The 16,393-nt window shown below is 33.5% G+C and overlaps 1 protein-coding gene across 1 annotated transcript in view; it reads right to left on the bottom strand.

Moving 5' to 3' along the window:
- Positions 1–16,163, bottom strand: part of LOC106794387 (uncharacterized) — a 20,851-nt gene extending 4,688 nt beyond the window's left edge. Inside the window, exon 1 of the mRNA XM_014761654.1 lies at positions 15,990–16,163. Within this exon, the coding sequence (XP_014617140.1) occupies positions 15,990–16,163 (174 nt within the window). The remainder of the gene's footprint in view (positions 1–15,989) is intronic.
- Positions 16,164–16,393: the final 230 nt, after the last annotated feature.

Genomic DNA, 16,393 nt, shown 5'->3' with positions numbered 1-16,393 from the left:
GACAATAAGACAGGAGATTGAACTATGCTGAAGATGGGAAATTCAGCTAAAGTTGTGATACAACAAGACATGAAGGGAAGAAGGCATAAATATAGGTTTAACAACAATGAACGTGAGAAGGCACAGAAGAAAAGGGTGGTAGATGATGAAACTGCCGACAAACATCAGCTGGATGAAGTCTTATGAAGATCCTCCTCATTCTCAAAGAGGGGAACGAACAACAATTTGAGGGTTGTACATTAAGGAACTAAAGAATTCAAAATAGCTAGTAATAAGAGGGATTTGTTTTTGGGATTTTCTGAGCACCAAGAGCGGCTACGCAAGAAGCTTGCACTTGAGGAGGGAAGGATATTTGCAGCTAATGAACAAGTTTCTTGACTATTTGTCCTTAAGATTTTACTGTTTCTTTTTTCTAATATGTAAATATAAATGGTATAAGGGTATGCCGTAAAAACATGGTCTATATTTACTTCTAAGATTGTTAGGGGTAAAAATGACCATGTCCCTATGGCATAGCCTTATATTATTTATATTTACATATAAGAAAAAAAACAGTAAAATCTGAAGGACAAATAGTTAAGAAAGTTGTTCATTAGCTGCAAATATCCTTCCCTCCTCAAGTGCAAGCTTCTTGCGTAGCCGCTCTTGGTGCTCAGAAAATCCCAAAAAAAAAATCCCTCTTATTACTAGCTATTTTGAATTCTTTAGTTCCTGAATGTACAACCTTCAAATTGTTGCTCGCTCCCCTCTTTCTTTTCTGCAAAAAAGAAAATCAAATGTTGTGAAAACATGGATGAAGTCCTAAGAAAATCAATATCAAAGAAAACATGGATGAAATCACAATTAAAAAGCACAACTACCTATCTTTCAGAGTCCTTTGGTTAATTTGTCTTGTCTCCTTATGTGGTGGGGTTTTGTTTAATAATGTTATACTTTTGCCTTCCAAAAAAAACTTATGATTAATCCTCTTTTCATTAATCCAATTTTGTATTTTATTGTATAAAAGATCATGGGTTCTCCACCTGCCTCCACTACTCCTCCTCCTCCTCCTCCTCCTCCTCCTTCTCCTCCTCGTCCTCCTCCTACTTCGGATGCATCGACTTCGACGTCTGCCGTGAAGCGGACATGCAAAGCCTCACGCCTACGATCGTTGTCCACTAGACCACCTGGTGTTGAGAGACCAGTGGTGCATGTTGATCCTACTACAAGGAAGGCCGGCAGTCCCCACAAGAAGAAATTAAGAACATATTTGGGGATTGTGGCACGTGATAAGGTGGACATCACCTACGAGAATTGGAAGGAGGTCCCTACTGCTCAGAAGGACCTGATTTGGGAGGATATTCAGGTATTTCTCTTTTCTTATTTGATTGTGTGTAATTAATAGCCAAAAAATTTCATTATTGTAACAAATAAACATTGTTTCATGTTGTCAGGCAGAATTTGATATCCCAGAGGCTTCTGACAGTAAGACGAAAAGGAAGTTACTACAGACCGTGGGGGAGAGATGGAGGCAGTTTAAATCAGACGTTACGAGGAAATGGGCCCTTGCAGCCGATCAGGACGGTGTCGAGGACACTGTCTGTGACAAATACGACATCAGCAAGGAAAAGTGGGCCCAGTTTTGCCAGACTCGCAGAGACCCTTCTTGGGAGGTATGTTCCTTTGGCATTTAAGTTGTTTCTCATATTAAACATGATGTTGTTATACTTCATTATACCCATTTCAAACATTATTGTTTAATTTTTCCAGGATGTGCGCATCAAGGCACAGGCCATCCAGAAGCAGAATACTGGCCCCCACGTTTTGTCTCGTAGGGGTTATGATTATTTGGAGCAGAAGCTCCTGGCTGAGAAGACCAAGAAGAAGATGCAGGAAGCTGCACAGTCAGGAAGCGTTGATGGTGTCATCGACCCTCCATCCCCGGTCAGACGCCACGTGAAGTGGAAGATGGCCCGCACGAAGAAGACATGGGAGATGACGACTGAGGCCGCAAAGGAAATCGCTGAGAAGATTGTAAGTCATTTTCAACTAACCATTACAATTATGTTTGAATATTTTGAGAATGCCATGTACCACTGTGTGTTTTCTGTGCAGGATTCGTTTGAGGAGAAGGCCACACAGGGATCGTTCGTCCCCCATGGACGTCAGGATGTTCTGGCCACTGCTATTGGACGTCCAGAGCACCCTGGACGTGTCCGTGCTGCTGGAGCCGGTGTCACCATCAAGCAATACTTTGGATCGGCTCCACGGACGTCCCGCAGCGCTTCCTCCCTGCCTCCTGACGAATTACAGCAGCTGACTTAGCAGATCAGGGACCAGCTAGAGGAGTCCATCACAGAGAAAGTGATGAGGCAGGTCATGGCATCCTTCAGCCAACTTCAGTCACAGATGCAATCTCAGGGACCTCCTGAGCCTCTGGTTGGTCCTGGTCCCTCCGGTCCTCGGGTGAGCACAAAGGGGAGTTGTGTTGATCCCTCAGGAAATGATCCTGAGACGGGTGACTCTAACAGGTGCGGCTTGTACATAGAAGCAGATCCTGCCCGCCTGGTTGCCGTGGGGAGAGTTTATGAGGGATCCACTCTTGTTCATAACACTCCTTTGTTGCCTGGCCAAGTAAAGGTGAGTGTGGACGAGGTTAAAGATGCACATGCTGCAGTTCCTGTACCCACTGCTGAGGTTTCCTTAGTGGGACAGGCACTTCACACCTTCCTTGCTTGGCCGACACATCTGATCAAGTCTTTATCAAACCAGGTACTTATTGTCCTTACTATATGTTTCTTCTTTTTAAATTAATTCATTAAGTGTGCCTCAAATTTGGCTATTTAACTTTGTTTCATGAACAGGTAGTTGTGTCTCCGCCAAAACCACCTCCAAAGCCCGATCCAGAGGTCGATGATCCAGTTTATCTGATGACATTGACCATCCCAGAGCTTTTCTTGAGGCCTTATCAGGTTAGATGGGATGCCACCGTGTTCGGGGTCGTTAATCCAGATTTTCCCCTGTACATAAAGCACGAAGACCTCTCCGAAATCGCACATGGTGGTCAATGTCTCAGCATATCAGTGTTACAGTTGTGAATTCTGTAAGTCTTTATATAAAAGGCTTTTATTTACCTAAGTTATGACTTTCAATTCATAAATATTTAACTTTGACTTAACATGAACAGGCATCTCACTGAAACATGTATGCGATCGGGGAATTCTGATATCTATGGATTCCTCGAGCCTCAGTCCATTCAGAGGTCTGGGCAATCGCAGTTTGAATCTGAAAGTTACATAAAGAGTTGGATGCAAAGTTTACAACGCGATGTGTATCTTGGAGCCTACCTAAATGGGCAAGTCACAAAATAACAAAATTTAATTAATGTTTACTAATGTACTAACCCATTTTAGGTTCCACTACAGCGGACATTGGCAGATGGTGGTCATCCTGCCCAAGGAACACTTAGTTGTCTGGTTTTGTTCATTGCATAACAGGCCAGACAACTACCTTAAGGGGATTATTAATAGGTTAGTGTTCTTTTCAATACATTTGCATTGTAATACCTCAACGTACAACAACAGTTTTTAATTGTTACTCATATGGAACAGTGCTATCAAGGGTCTTGATGATGCTCCACAGCCTAAATCAAAGGCTCCTGCTAGGTGGATTGTCGTCAAGGTACGTCATTTACATAAAACTTCCACTTATATATATTTCTTTATGTGTTTGTACACTAGTTGTTTAATTAATATCCAAATTTCATTATGTATTTAGTGTAATAGACAAAAAGGAACTACTGAGTGCGGCTACTATGTCATGCACTGGATGTCCACCATCATTTTAGGAAGTTTTAGAAATAATTGGGAAGCGGTAAGTTTATTTCAAACAAAATCGATTTATTTATAATTTGTATTACATTATTAACTTAATATGATTTATTTAATCATGCAGTATTTTAACGACCATAGACCATTGGTGCCTGAGAGATTAAAAGCATTGCGGATCCAGTGGGCACAGTTTTATCTCCGAGTTAGAGATCATGCCTAGGATTTAGGGAAATTTTTTAACATTTTTTACATTTTTTACGTTTTCTATGTAACATGAACATTGAATTCATTTGTTGATTGTTCTTTATAATATATAAATATGCTATTTGATGTTTATTATCATTAAAACTGCTTGAAAGCAGAATAAAATGTTTCTTTGCTGTGAATTGGGCCTCCTGAAATTGCATTTGACAGGTACAATTTTGGGTTTACTGTAAAAACAGAAAGTGTATATAAAAAAAATATTTGAAAACAACATCGGTTATTAACAAAAACCGATGTTAATATCATAACCAACATCGGTTACAATACAAAACCGATGTTAACGTTTGTATATTAACATCGGTTTTTGGGGAATAACCGATGTCGGCGTTTGTATTTTAACATCGGTTATCTGTAGATAACCGATGTCAACTAGTGTACATTAACATCGGTTAATTATAATTAACCGATGTGAATATTTGAATATTAACATCGGTTATTTATAATTAACCGATGTTATACACAAAGAACTACACCAAATAAGTGTATGCATCATCAACGTTGACATCGGTTTTCTAGAAAAACCGATGTTAAGGGTATATATTAACATTGGTTTTTCTCGAAAACCGATGTTAAACTAACATATTAACATCGATTTTACTGGAAAACCGATGTCAACGTTCATCATGCGTACACTTTTTTTGCTATTGTTCATTGTGTTTAACATCGGTTATTTAGAGAACCGATGTTGTCATATGTATGTTAACATCGGTTCTCCAAAACCGATGTTAACATTCATACATTCAACATCGTCACTTTCAACATCGGTTTTAAAACCGATGTAGAATGTTCTAAATAATCGATGTTGAAAGCGTATTTTCTAATAGTGATAATTCATCTTTAATTTATTTATTAAATAATAACTAATTAAATTAAATTATTTCATAAAAATAATTAAATTACATTAATTTTTATTAAATAGAGCTAATAGGGTGATTTATACACTATGGGATAAATTTACTATTGACATAAATTTCCATCTTTTTTTAGAACAATTCAAACAATATTAACTTACAATTCTGTAAAATGAAGAATTCTAATGGGGTAAATTAATCAAATTGAATAAATTTATTTTATGACATAAAATAAAATATTGAAAATAACTAATTATATATATATATATATATATATATATATATATATATATATATATATATATATATATATATATATATTATCAGGTATGATGAGTATATCAAATGATGACGTTAAAGAAGTTTTAGCGTACCAAAAATGTATATAAATGTTTATAAAGCTTTTATTTATTTTTATGTTAAATGTTAAAAAAATTGCTTATACAAATAATATTTAATACAAATTAAACCTACAAAATACACAACCAAATTTATTTTTAAAATTTTATATTACTTTAGTCAATATTTAATCAAAGTGAATGACCGTCTTTAAAAAATGTTGCAATTTATCTTTCTAGAACAAATTTTTCACATGGACAACTGAATGTGAGAGTATCAACTATTACAACAATATGTGAAGGATTGAAGATTTTTATATGCAATGAAAATAAAAATAATTCAAATATCACTTCAAATTAATGTTGTTTATAGAAAAGTCTTTCAAAATATAAATAAGATATTATCACTACATACTATTTTTTTATCATATATTTCTTATTTAATATAATATTTCAATATTTATTATTATTTTATTTCTTTATTTAAGTATATTTTAACATTAATTTTTTTCAAATTGACACAACAATACAACATAATATTAAAACTTAAACATCTTTGCTATTAAAAAAATTCTACAACGAATGTTTTCATTTTGTTAAAATTCACAATATACTTCATCAAATATTTCTGCATATAAAATCATATATTAATTATATAGTGCATTATATATTATCAATATTATTCACCACATTTTATATGTATTCTAATAGTATAAATCATTATACTTCTAATATAATACTGAATTATTTTCATATTTTCTTTAATCAGGAATTTGGGTTATATGAAAAATAATTGAAAAATTATATATTTATTTTAACAATTTACATACATTACAACTCTTTGTAACAAAAATAATTATTTTGTTACCAGTAAAAGATGTTATCTTATTTTTGTTAAATTGAATTATTTTTAATATTTTATTTATTATATATGTCAAAACAAATAATTCAATAAAAAATTGAATAATTTTTTTTCGTTATAAAATTATATTATTTGATACAAAATCACCTTTTAACTACACAAACAAATTATTTATCCCAGTGCATCGCACTCTTCAAAAACTTGATTTCAGTTGAATGCATGAACAATGACTTACTATAGCATAGATCCAAATAGCGAATCACTTCACTCGGTTAGGCCAATTAAAGAGTCAAAGTAAGGAATCAAAGGTATCTGAGGGCAAAAGTTTAAAAGGTGAAAGGTCTACACGAACACGAAAATGGTCCCCTATAGCTTATTTGTTGGATTGAGTGGTACGGTTGAACGCATGGCTCTCCCTTTTCTTTCATGTTTTGATTAAAGCAAGTGCTACTACAGTACTATGTAAGCATAGTGAGTCAAAAATCAAAATATTTGTGAGCTTGTCTACCCCATTGGAGGACCCCTCTCCACGGCCACCATATCCCTGATGCTGGTCAAGAAACCATACCCCATACCTTTACAACGCCAACCCTTGCAAATTATGTACACTTGTGCACAGATACATAGGTAGGATAGATATCAAATGAGTTAAGGTGCGTTGGGAACTCATTTGCATCACTGCGAGAGTTCACACGTTCTAAAGCATCCCCATGTACTCTAATCAATATATTTCTATTTGTGGATAAAATAAAATAAAGCACGTTCTAAAACATAAAATTAGGAAGAATTTGTTTCCTTAACATTCAATAACCATTATCACATGTAACCCTATAAATTTATCTTTCTATTATTATCAACAAAAATGTTATATTATCACTTAATTTAAAACGAGAACTCAAGGATACACGTTAATAAGATCATTCTTTTTTAATCATAAATAACTTTTGCTTATAGGAATGATGAGACTTTAATTTTAAGCAACTCAACATGATATGCAAATTTTCTTTGATGGTAATGATGTCTTAAAATAAATAACTTGTTAAGCAATAAGGGCTAGAAATTCCCTAATCATTTAATAAATAAATAATTTTTTAAATAAAACTCAATATAATTAATGTGCATGTTTTAATCAACTTGATCATTTATGATAAAATATAATGGTCAATATTTATTTTTGTCACTATCACGTAAAACCGAATATCATCCTACTATATTGAGAGAGACTTAATAAAAAAAAAAATAGAGAGAACAAAACCTAATTTTTTTATGGCTAAGTAATGTTCATGTTTTAATCAACTTGATCATTTATGATAAAATATAATGGTCAATATTTATTTTTGTCACTCTCACGTAAAACCGAATATCATCCTACTATATTGAGAGAGACTTAATAAAAAAAAATAGAGAGAACAAAATCTAATTTTTTTATGGCTAAGTTGATGTTTAAGTTCCTATCTCTTGTGTTACTTGATCTTAGAATTCACATATATCACAAACAAGCAATTTTTTTATCGCTTCATTCTATTCATATAGATCTGGTGGCATGTTAAGGTGATACCAAACATGCTATAAATCAATTCATTTACTCCTGAATTCTAATTCATTCTTGGGTTACATTGAAGTACTTTTTTTTTTCTTTTTTTGTAATTATTATTTGTAGAACTATAAAGCCATTTTTCTTATGCAATTTATAGGTTCATGCGCATGGCACAATACAATTATATTAGCTGGGTTCAAGGGACCCACTTACTTACTCCTTTTCCATAAATTAATAAATTATGATACCTTTTTCCTCCTTCTTTCCGAGAAGGATAAGCTGCACCAATTGAGAGACCACCTTGAGAACTAATTAATTAATAAGACTATGTCAAACTTTATTAATTTTTCAAGAACCTAGGACCATAATGCATGAAAAACGGCAGTGGTATGAGTATGACGATAGACCAATGTTAAGGAAAAATTTCATCCACGAATGTGGTTAGGTTTCTGAATTTTAATCTTGATGTTTCTAAGAAAAGTTGGCAATTGGCTATAAGAACTGATTAAGGAGTGTAGCTTACTATTGACGAAATTGAAAGACAGGATCTAATCGGATAAGGAAGAGTTTTTCAATAAAATTGTTGAGTTTGGAATAATTTTTTTATTGGTTTCTTCTAAGGTCTTAAGTTCAGTAAGCATTCAAAATGACCCCACGTACACGCTTGCTTTGGAACCAGTACATAACCTGGCCATCTCATGGCATGTTTCTCAATACGTGTGCAGTTGATCAACCTGCCTGTGAAGGAAAGCTTCTATTCTTTTTGGGCCTATTAAGAATTTTTTGGATCAAAATCAAAGGAGAGTTGCTATTGACTCTATTCCATTTGTTATTGCTCTCTATCAAGAGGTTGACATCTTTTTTTATTCCAAAAATATATTTCTGAAAGAATCATGATTTTGTCCAATAAAATATATAATGGAATCATAATTTTATTGTGTATCTATTTTTGTGTTTCCTTTTTTACAACAGAATCGTGATTCTATTGTATAATATGTACAACAGAATCACAACTCTGTTGTATTTTTTTAGTCACAATAAACATTACAATGAAATTACGATTTCGTTATCATTTTTTTTGGCATCCCCTTAATACAATGAAATCGAGATTCCGTTGTTATATTTTTTTTACAACACAATGGAATCATGATTCTATTGAGTTAAAAAAGTATAACGGAATCACAATTTCATTATACTATTTTTTAAAAAATGTGAAAAAATAATAATAAAATACATTTAGTGTTTTTTATTGATTGAAGATTGCATTTATTGACTAAAACACTACTATTTTCTGACATATATTGATTGAACATTATTTTTTCTTATATGCATACCAATCATATTAAATATATACACAATCTAAATTAATTATATTGTCGATGCAATCTCAATCGTTGGTATGACTCACAAGAGAACAATAGATCATCTAATATAAATAGTAGGGGTTTGGTGCAACTCAACACATTTGCTTCTTGATATTTGTCATATTGCTTAAAATAGAGTTTATTTATTGTTCTCTATCACGATGATGACATGATTTCACCATTTAAAGGGGTATTGTTTTAATGTCCTAATGGTCCTAAAGTTGTCACCATAAGTGAGGACATATCTCTTGCTGCTTTAAGGAAAAAAAAAATTATGGATTTCATTAGAGATTGCATAATTTTACTTGATCTTTTATACCGTCAACCTATTTATGTAAGTGATATGATGGTTGAGTTGAATACAAGTGTATGGAGCTTAAACACAACGATAATGTGGAAAAATGTTTTCCATTTTTTTGGAATTTCGTAGCAAATGTCTAATTGAATTGAATGTAACTTTTGGCTAATATCCAAATGAAATCTTTGCCCTATTGTTCAAACCAAAATTTGCTTATGAGATCGTTGCTCTGATGTTTGATAAATTTGTGTAGGCATGTTTTTACTTTATAAAAATCACATGCTATTTTTTTTAAGTCTTTATTATCAGTGCTTTGTCGGCAAATATCGTACTACTGATCAAGTTCAAGAGATAAGTTATGGCAGCCCAAGCATAGGAATCTGACTCAACATATTTATGATACAGGTTTGCCAGCCACACCAACATCACCCTAGCACCTGCGTTTATTGCCACTGCAACATCATTCTCTTTCGGAATGCTAAGATGAGTCACCAGCAGAACCTACACTGTCTCTTTGTCAAACTACAAGGGGACATGATCAATGGTCATGCCCTGTCATAGGCAAGTGCAACAGACTAGGCACATCATCCAAAGTGATGTCATCTCTTTGACAGGAAGGTGAAAGAAAGACGTCTCCTAGTGTCACCTCTCTAAAAAGGAATTCACCAAGCCTTTATTTGCAATCGAATACCATGTCGCAACAAGAGTTGATAACCCTAACCAATTCACGTAGGCCCTAACTTGGGACTAAGTAGGGAGCGGTAGAACCTAGGCACCGCGGCTGACAAGCTTTGGCTATAATTACTCCTGACAGATCCAAGCATGGCCAACACAATGGCCCCTATAAGGCCAAAAAAGGGACAAATCAATTGGAGCTCCTCGAAATGGAGGTCCAACAATCCTATCAACAATTGACCATGGTTATGGCTCTAGCTCTGTAGTTGGTTGTGGCTGCCATCGCTCGTCAACAAGGTGGGCACGTGTTGACGCAATCACTCTACGATGCCTTTCTGCAACATCTTCCCCTTCTTACGAGGTGCCTTCATGGGGAAGATGGGTTGCATCCTAAAATGTATGATGTCTGCTTTGTGCGAGCCATCTGAGAAAAAGGAAAAAAAAGTTAGTAATCCTTCATAATAACCAATTATATCTAACTAAGAAAATAAGATATAATAAAAAATACATTTGTCTAAAAAGTAATAAACATGAACAAAACATTTTGAATTGAAAATAAAAATAAGATAAGAAAAAAATTAACTAAGAAAAAAAATAAACATTTTAAAAAAATAATTTTTGGGTTTAGAAAACCATAGCGAAATTGTGATTTTATAGTGTTTTTTTTTACCAGAAACACAACGGAATCATAATTTCGTTGTGGTATTCAAAACCCCCAAAAAAAGGTAACAAAATCGAGTGTTAGAATACACAATAAAATCGTGATTTCGTTACCTATTCTTTCAAAAGAAAAAAAATTAATGGAATCATAATTTTGTTGTAAATATGTCTACAACGAAATCATGATTTTGTTGAAGACGAAATAGTGAGAAAAAAGCACCTGAGATGCAAGTTAGGAAGGAGAGGGAGAAGGGTTAGGCGTGGGTAAAGGAAGAAGGGTTGGGAAGGGAAGGAAGGTGGAAGGATGGGGAGGAGAGGACTTGGGAATGGGTTAGAAGGGAAGGAGAAAGGTGGGAGTTTGTGTGCAAAGAAGGGGAAGAGAAGGCGGGAGGTGCTAGGAAAGGTGGGGGGAAAAGGTAGAGGGAAGGAAGAAGAAGGATGGGTGAGGAATTTGAACTAGAGGGCGGAATAGTCTTTTCACATGGTGGTATGGGCCAATAACAACACCCAAATCAAAGTTGATTAGCCTAACTTTTACATTTCACAATCCCCATCAACAAATTTTTGCTCCACGAGAAAGTGAAGGTTTTGTACGGTTTAAGAGTTAAGACTTCTTTTTATAGAAAATTGTTTTTCCCCCTAATTCAAGGTCAAACTTTAGTAATCGACACAAGTGCTTTAGTTTGGAAAAACCTTTGAATAAACGTCTGATAGTATGCTTAGATAATACCAAGAATCAATTTTACTCCTCAAAAAATCATGGTGGTACCATGAAAAAGTATAAACAATTATTTGTTGCTTTGCCTTTACCCTAAAAAATGATTATTTATACCATAAACCTAATCCAAACACACTATTAGTTAAATGCATATTAGCGTCTATAATTAGAAAAGTAAAATCCTTTAGCATAAGATAACATTGTCATACAAAAATCTTTGGTGAGATGTCTCAAAAAATTCAAACATTTAACTATCAAAATGCACCCCATTTATGCACCATATTTCATATGAACATGAATTGTTTTCCAAAGAGAACTTCAAGTACATCTTTGAATTGCTTATGAATTTATCAACTACTAATTTAGTACTAACTAAAGGCAAATTACTACATTAAATTCCTAGCTAGACTAAAAACTTGAGAAAGAACTCTTGCGGTGTTGCTCCTCCTTCATATCTTCAAAGCATGATGGTGGATACCTACAAAAATACTCCAACCTCAAGTTAGCGATGCAAAGGTAAAAGATGGATATCAAAAAGTAGGTTAGATCTTAGATTTGGTTAACTGGTCTCGATGAGATTGTATATATAGAATTTCTAATTCTAGGTCTATGGGTCTTATTACATGATATAAGAACAATTAGTTGTAGTGGGGATCTAGGAGATAGAGATAAAGATCCTATCTTTTCTTATCTTTAGGGTAGGAAGTTAAGTTTTCCTTTTTTTTTTTCCTTATTTATGATGGCCGAGTCCTGTGTTGGTCAGTTGGGTTGCTATTAGGGATGAGAATAGGTTAGATCGCTGATAGGGTCCTATGCTTTAGCCTATTTAAAGCATGACTTGACCTATTTAATAAAAAAGACTAGACTTAGACTTTTAAAACAATTTATTTAGTTAAATAGGCTAGGTTTGGGCTCATAAAAAAAACCTATTAAACATGATAGGCCAACCTATTTACACATTGCACTTATATATTTAATATCTTAATAAATTAATAATCTTTTTTTAAGATAATAAATTAACAAACTCATCATAAAAAAAGTTGGAAATAAAAAAACAAATTATCATTAAAATAAATTAATGTAAATTGTAACTTAAAGTTTGTGAGTCATAAATATATAATATGTGAGGGTGATAATGTCTCGCATGTTGATTTTTTGATTCTTGTTGCTTAAGTTTTTGGGAAGAATGCATAGTTTTTTTTCTTTCTTTTTAATCTTGACATAAACATATTAAGAGATAAAAAATAAAAAATACTAAAATGAAAAACAACATTTACAAACTATCCATGAATCAAATATGCAGGTATGTTATCCTATTGACTGCCATTTTTTGTTTGGATTTATTGTGCAGAGACATTAACACAATTACATTATTAAAAAAAACCAATATGAATTCTAAGTTTCACTTTTGGAAAAAATATATAATTTATATTTGAATATAAAATAGGCTAATAATAATCCAGATTAGGCTTTCAAAAAAGTCAGGTGAAGTAAAAAAAAAAAAAAACCTTTAATAGATCATATGCCAAGCTTAGATTTTAATTTTATAAAACAAGCCAAAACTATTTATGCAAAGTCTAACTTAGTTTGACTTATTTTTATTCCTAATTGGTACTCAATTGGATGTCGTATGGGCGGTGAGCCGAGAGTTCTAATAGTACAATAGTGATTTTGGATAACTCATTTCTTGTTTCATGTGCGAAATGTAGAGTGTTTAGAACCGTTTACAATGGTACCAGGACCCCTTACTCATAAATAGTTAAGGTAATTGCTAGTTAATTTTGTTCCAAATCTACAACTTTTCAAATGCCATGTGTCCCCCAGTGGTGATTTACTAGTCGTTCCCTTCATTTATTGTAGGCCTTATGTCTTAAACTCTAGCTCGTATATAAATCTTATGTGCAATGATTATGAGTGCAGCCGTATGTTAGAGATAGTTTTCCTTCTCATGAGATATGGGATAAGAAATTCAGTTATTTAGCCTAGAAAGTAACATGTTCATCTTTATTATAGTTAACAATTTGATGAGTTAAATTTATTTAATTATGACATTGTTGCTAAAATTAGTGTATGTAACTCTATATATTATGAGGAAATTTTAGGCTTGAATTGGCTTCTCTCATGACTGGCTCTTTATGATAGATTGGTAAATTTGCACTATATGATCATATTTTGCATAATCAAAGATTAAAGTTAAATAGTTTCTTAAAAAATGAATGTTGTTAGTATTTTTTTACCTGTAAGAATAAAAAAAATATATAAAAAATTTACAACAATTCTTACAATTGATTAAACAACTGAATTAAACTCTTTAATTGAATGTTCTTAGAATAATAGTGTCTTTTGCTCACTATTTAATACCTAAATGATATTTTGAAAGGAAAAAAAATGCCAAAGTGTTTTTATCCAACTCCATAACCATATATAAGCTAAACGTTTTCGTGGTTGATGCTGACTGGTGTTTTTTTTTTTTTTTTATTAACATATGATTGTGTCCTTTCCACATAACCAATTGATAGAAAAATGCACTTGACAATGGCATTATTGTGAAAATAAGGATTGTAGCTTCAACTCTCATTGGGTTATTGTGCAATCCAATGAGCAGACTGTTTGTATGGAGATTGACTAATACCAAAACATTTTCATAGGATTCATTAAGTTTTGTGCATTAGAGTGCTGTTTACATCAAATTAATTAACTAAACATGTTCCAACTTCATTCATTCATGTATAGCTTATGGACCCTTCAAAGTCCAACCATGCAAAGAGGAACATCTCCATCATCATGAAAATTGGCCATCCCATCTTTTTGTATTTTCAGCGTTTGAACTCCAAAAGAAGAAGCAATTTCCAAAATACAGCTAAGGCAATGTTCCATAATCTCGCGACCCATTTAGCTTTGCTAGCTAGCTCTAGCTCCATTTTGCTAAACCGTTAGGGTGATCAGAATTGGGAACATAATTTAATGGGTCTTCTAGACATGTTTGATATATGTTTGGACACGAATTTAGAGTGGAAAAAAGAAAAAGAAAAAGAAAACCTCTTGTGACAATGCCTCGTTTTCACAGGTGTGTCTTGGTCATTCATTGGGAATAATAAAGCTCATGGCGGTGTGAGGCCCATGTGATGTTGTTTAAGTGCCTTTAAGTGAATTTATTCTACTTGTTCGGTAGAAAGGGTGTTTATATTAACTCCATGATTAAAAAAATTTGCATGGTTTGTTTCCCCTATCTTTCTTTTCTTCGTGCCTCTTCCCCAGACAAAACATTGATTTTGACTTTTTATGGGTGAATGTTGGTTGTTAGCTAATTAATTTTTGTTCATAATTTCTCTTTTTTTCAACCATGTCAATTTTATAATTCATTATTCAATAAAAAAACATTGATGACTAGAGAAAAAGAATTTTCCATATTGTACTAATTCAGAAGACATTTAAGAAGGTCCAAGGTTATATAATTGCACTTACAAAGTCACGTAAAAGTCCGGCTTGAAAGTTAAATGCTACATATATGCTCATTTAAACAGAAAAAAGTGGGGGACAGACATGTCTAGGAGACTCGTTGAATTGCTACATATATGCTAATTTATACGAAAAGCATAAATTTCAATGCTTAAAATGGCATACAATTAATAGTTTTTAAAGGAAAATCTTTATTTTATTTCATACAGATATTATTTTCAATCTTTTTCAAAGTTCATTACATTCGTCCCCACCACAGGGGCACATTAGTTTGATGAGTGTTAGCTATACAAATCAGTCAAGCATGTATCGTTTGTCGCATTTTTATCATTTGGTAAGGTACACGCCTTAGCCATGTGCTACACTTTCACGGGTTTTGAATGGAAGAGTCTATTTTTTTTTTTTTTTCATATTTTCTCTCCTTTTCATGCCAAACTTAGATCCTATTAACAAAGACAACAGCGTCCGACCAAAATAGAATTATCTTTTTCACACATTTTTTTATAAAAAAAAATAAGCAAAAGGAATTAGATAAATATTACTCAAAACACGCCAATTATTTTTTCTTACTCCACTTTGGAAATTCAATTGTAATTTTTCCACTATTTAATTTTATCCACACATATGTGTGTGGTATATATGTGTGTGTAAAGACTTCGAAGAATTTTTTATAAAAATAAATAATAAAAAGCCATGCATGCATGCTCAATTATTAAAGAAGTGATTCAATTCATGAGTTCTCATATGCTCAATTATTTGGCTATCTGGCTGTTGTGCACTTAGTGAATTTAGGATTTATTATCTATATGCATTCCACCATCATTTCTTTGCTTCAGAAACAGCCTCTTCAAAGCATGTAATGTGTGGGGTATGCCATAGCAATTTGTTTCCATGCAACAGGCAGAGAAACCCACTAGCCCTATTACACAGCCGAACCTACTTTTGGTTTGGGCTTTTACCTTGGGCTTCTTGGTGACAAGTTCTAGGATGATGCTAGGTGCACCCAGCATTATTGTTGGTGCACCAAACACTTAAGGGTAAAAATAAAAATATCCCTGCTTATTTTTTTAAAAGTTTTGCACCTAGGAGCGTTTTCTTCTTCTGCTACTCCTTCTTCCACGACTCCTTCTTCTGTGACCGTGTGCACCCAGCACCAGCTTCCGTTCTTGAGCTTCGTTTTGGTCTTCAACAGGTCCGTTCTTTAGCGTCCTCTTCTCCCTCTGTGGCGCGTACGTTGGTTTCTTCTTCTTCTTCTTCTTCTTCTTCTTCAGCACATCGGCACTGTCGAGGTAAGCACTCTTCTCCCTCCCTGTCGTTTGTGTTTCCATTGTTGGTGGTGTTGTGTAGTGCTTAGGGTAGTTGATCCATGTATGCATTTACTTGATCTGCGTATGCGTTATACTTGATTTGCAGTAGTGATAGGGTAGGGATGTAGATTATCCGCATAGGTTGTAGGTGATCCGCAATTGGTAGGATTCAGTGAAGCTTAATACAAATCAACTGCGGATCAACTTGATCTACATGAAGCTTGCGGATCAACTTGATCCGTAAGACCGCA

The sequence above is a fragment of the Glycine max genome, chromosome 9 (assembly GCF_000004515.6).
Source record: "Glycine max cultivar Williams 82 chromosome 9, Glycine_max_v4.0, whole genome shotgun sequence".
In the NCBI taxonomy this organism is placed as follows: domain Eukaryota; kingdom Viridiplantae; phylum Streptophyta; class Magnoliopsida; order Fabales; family Fabaceae; genus Glycine; species Glycine max.
This window is presented reverse-complemented; position numbering and strand designations above follow the sequence as displayed.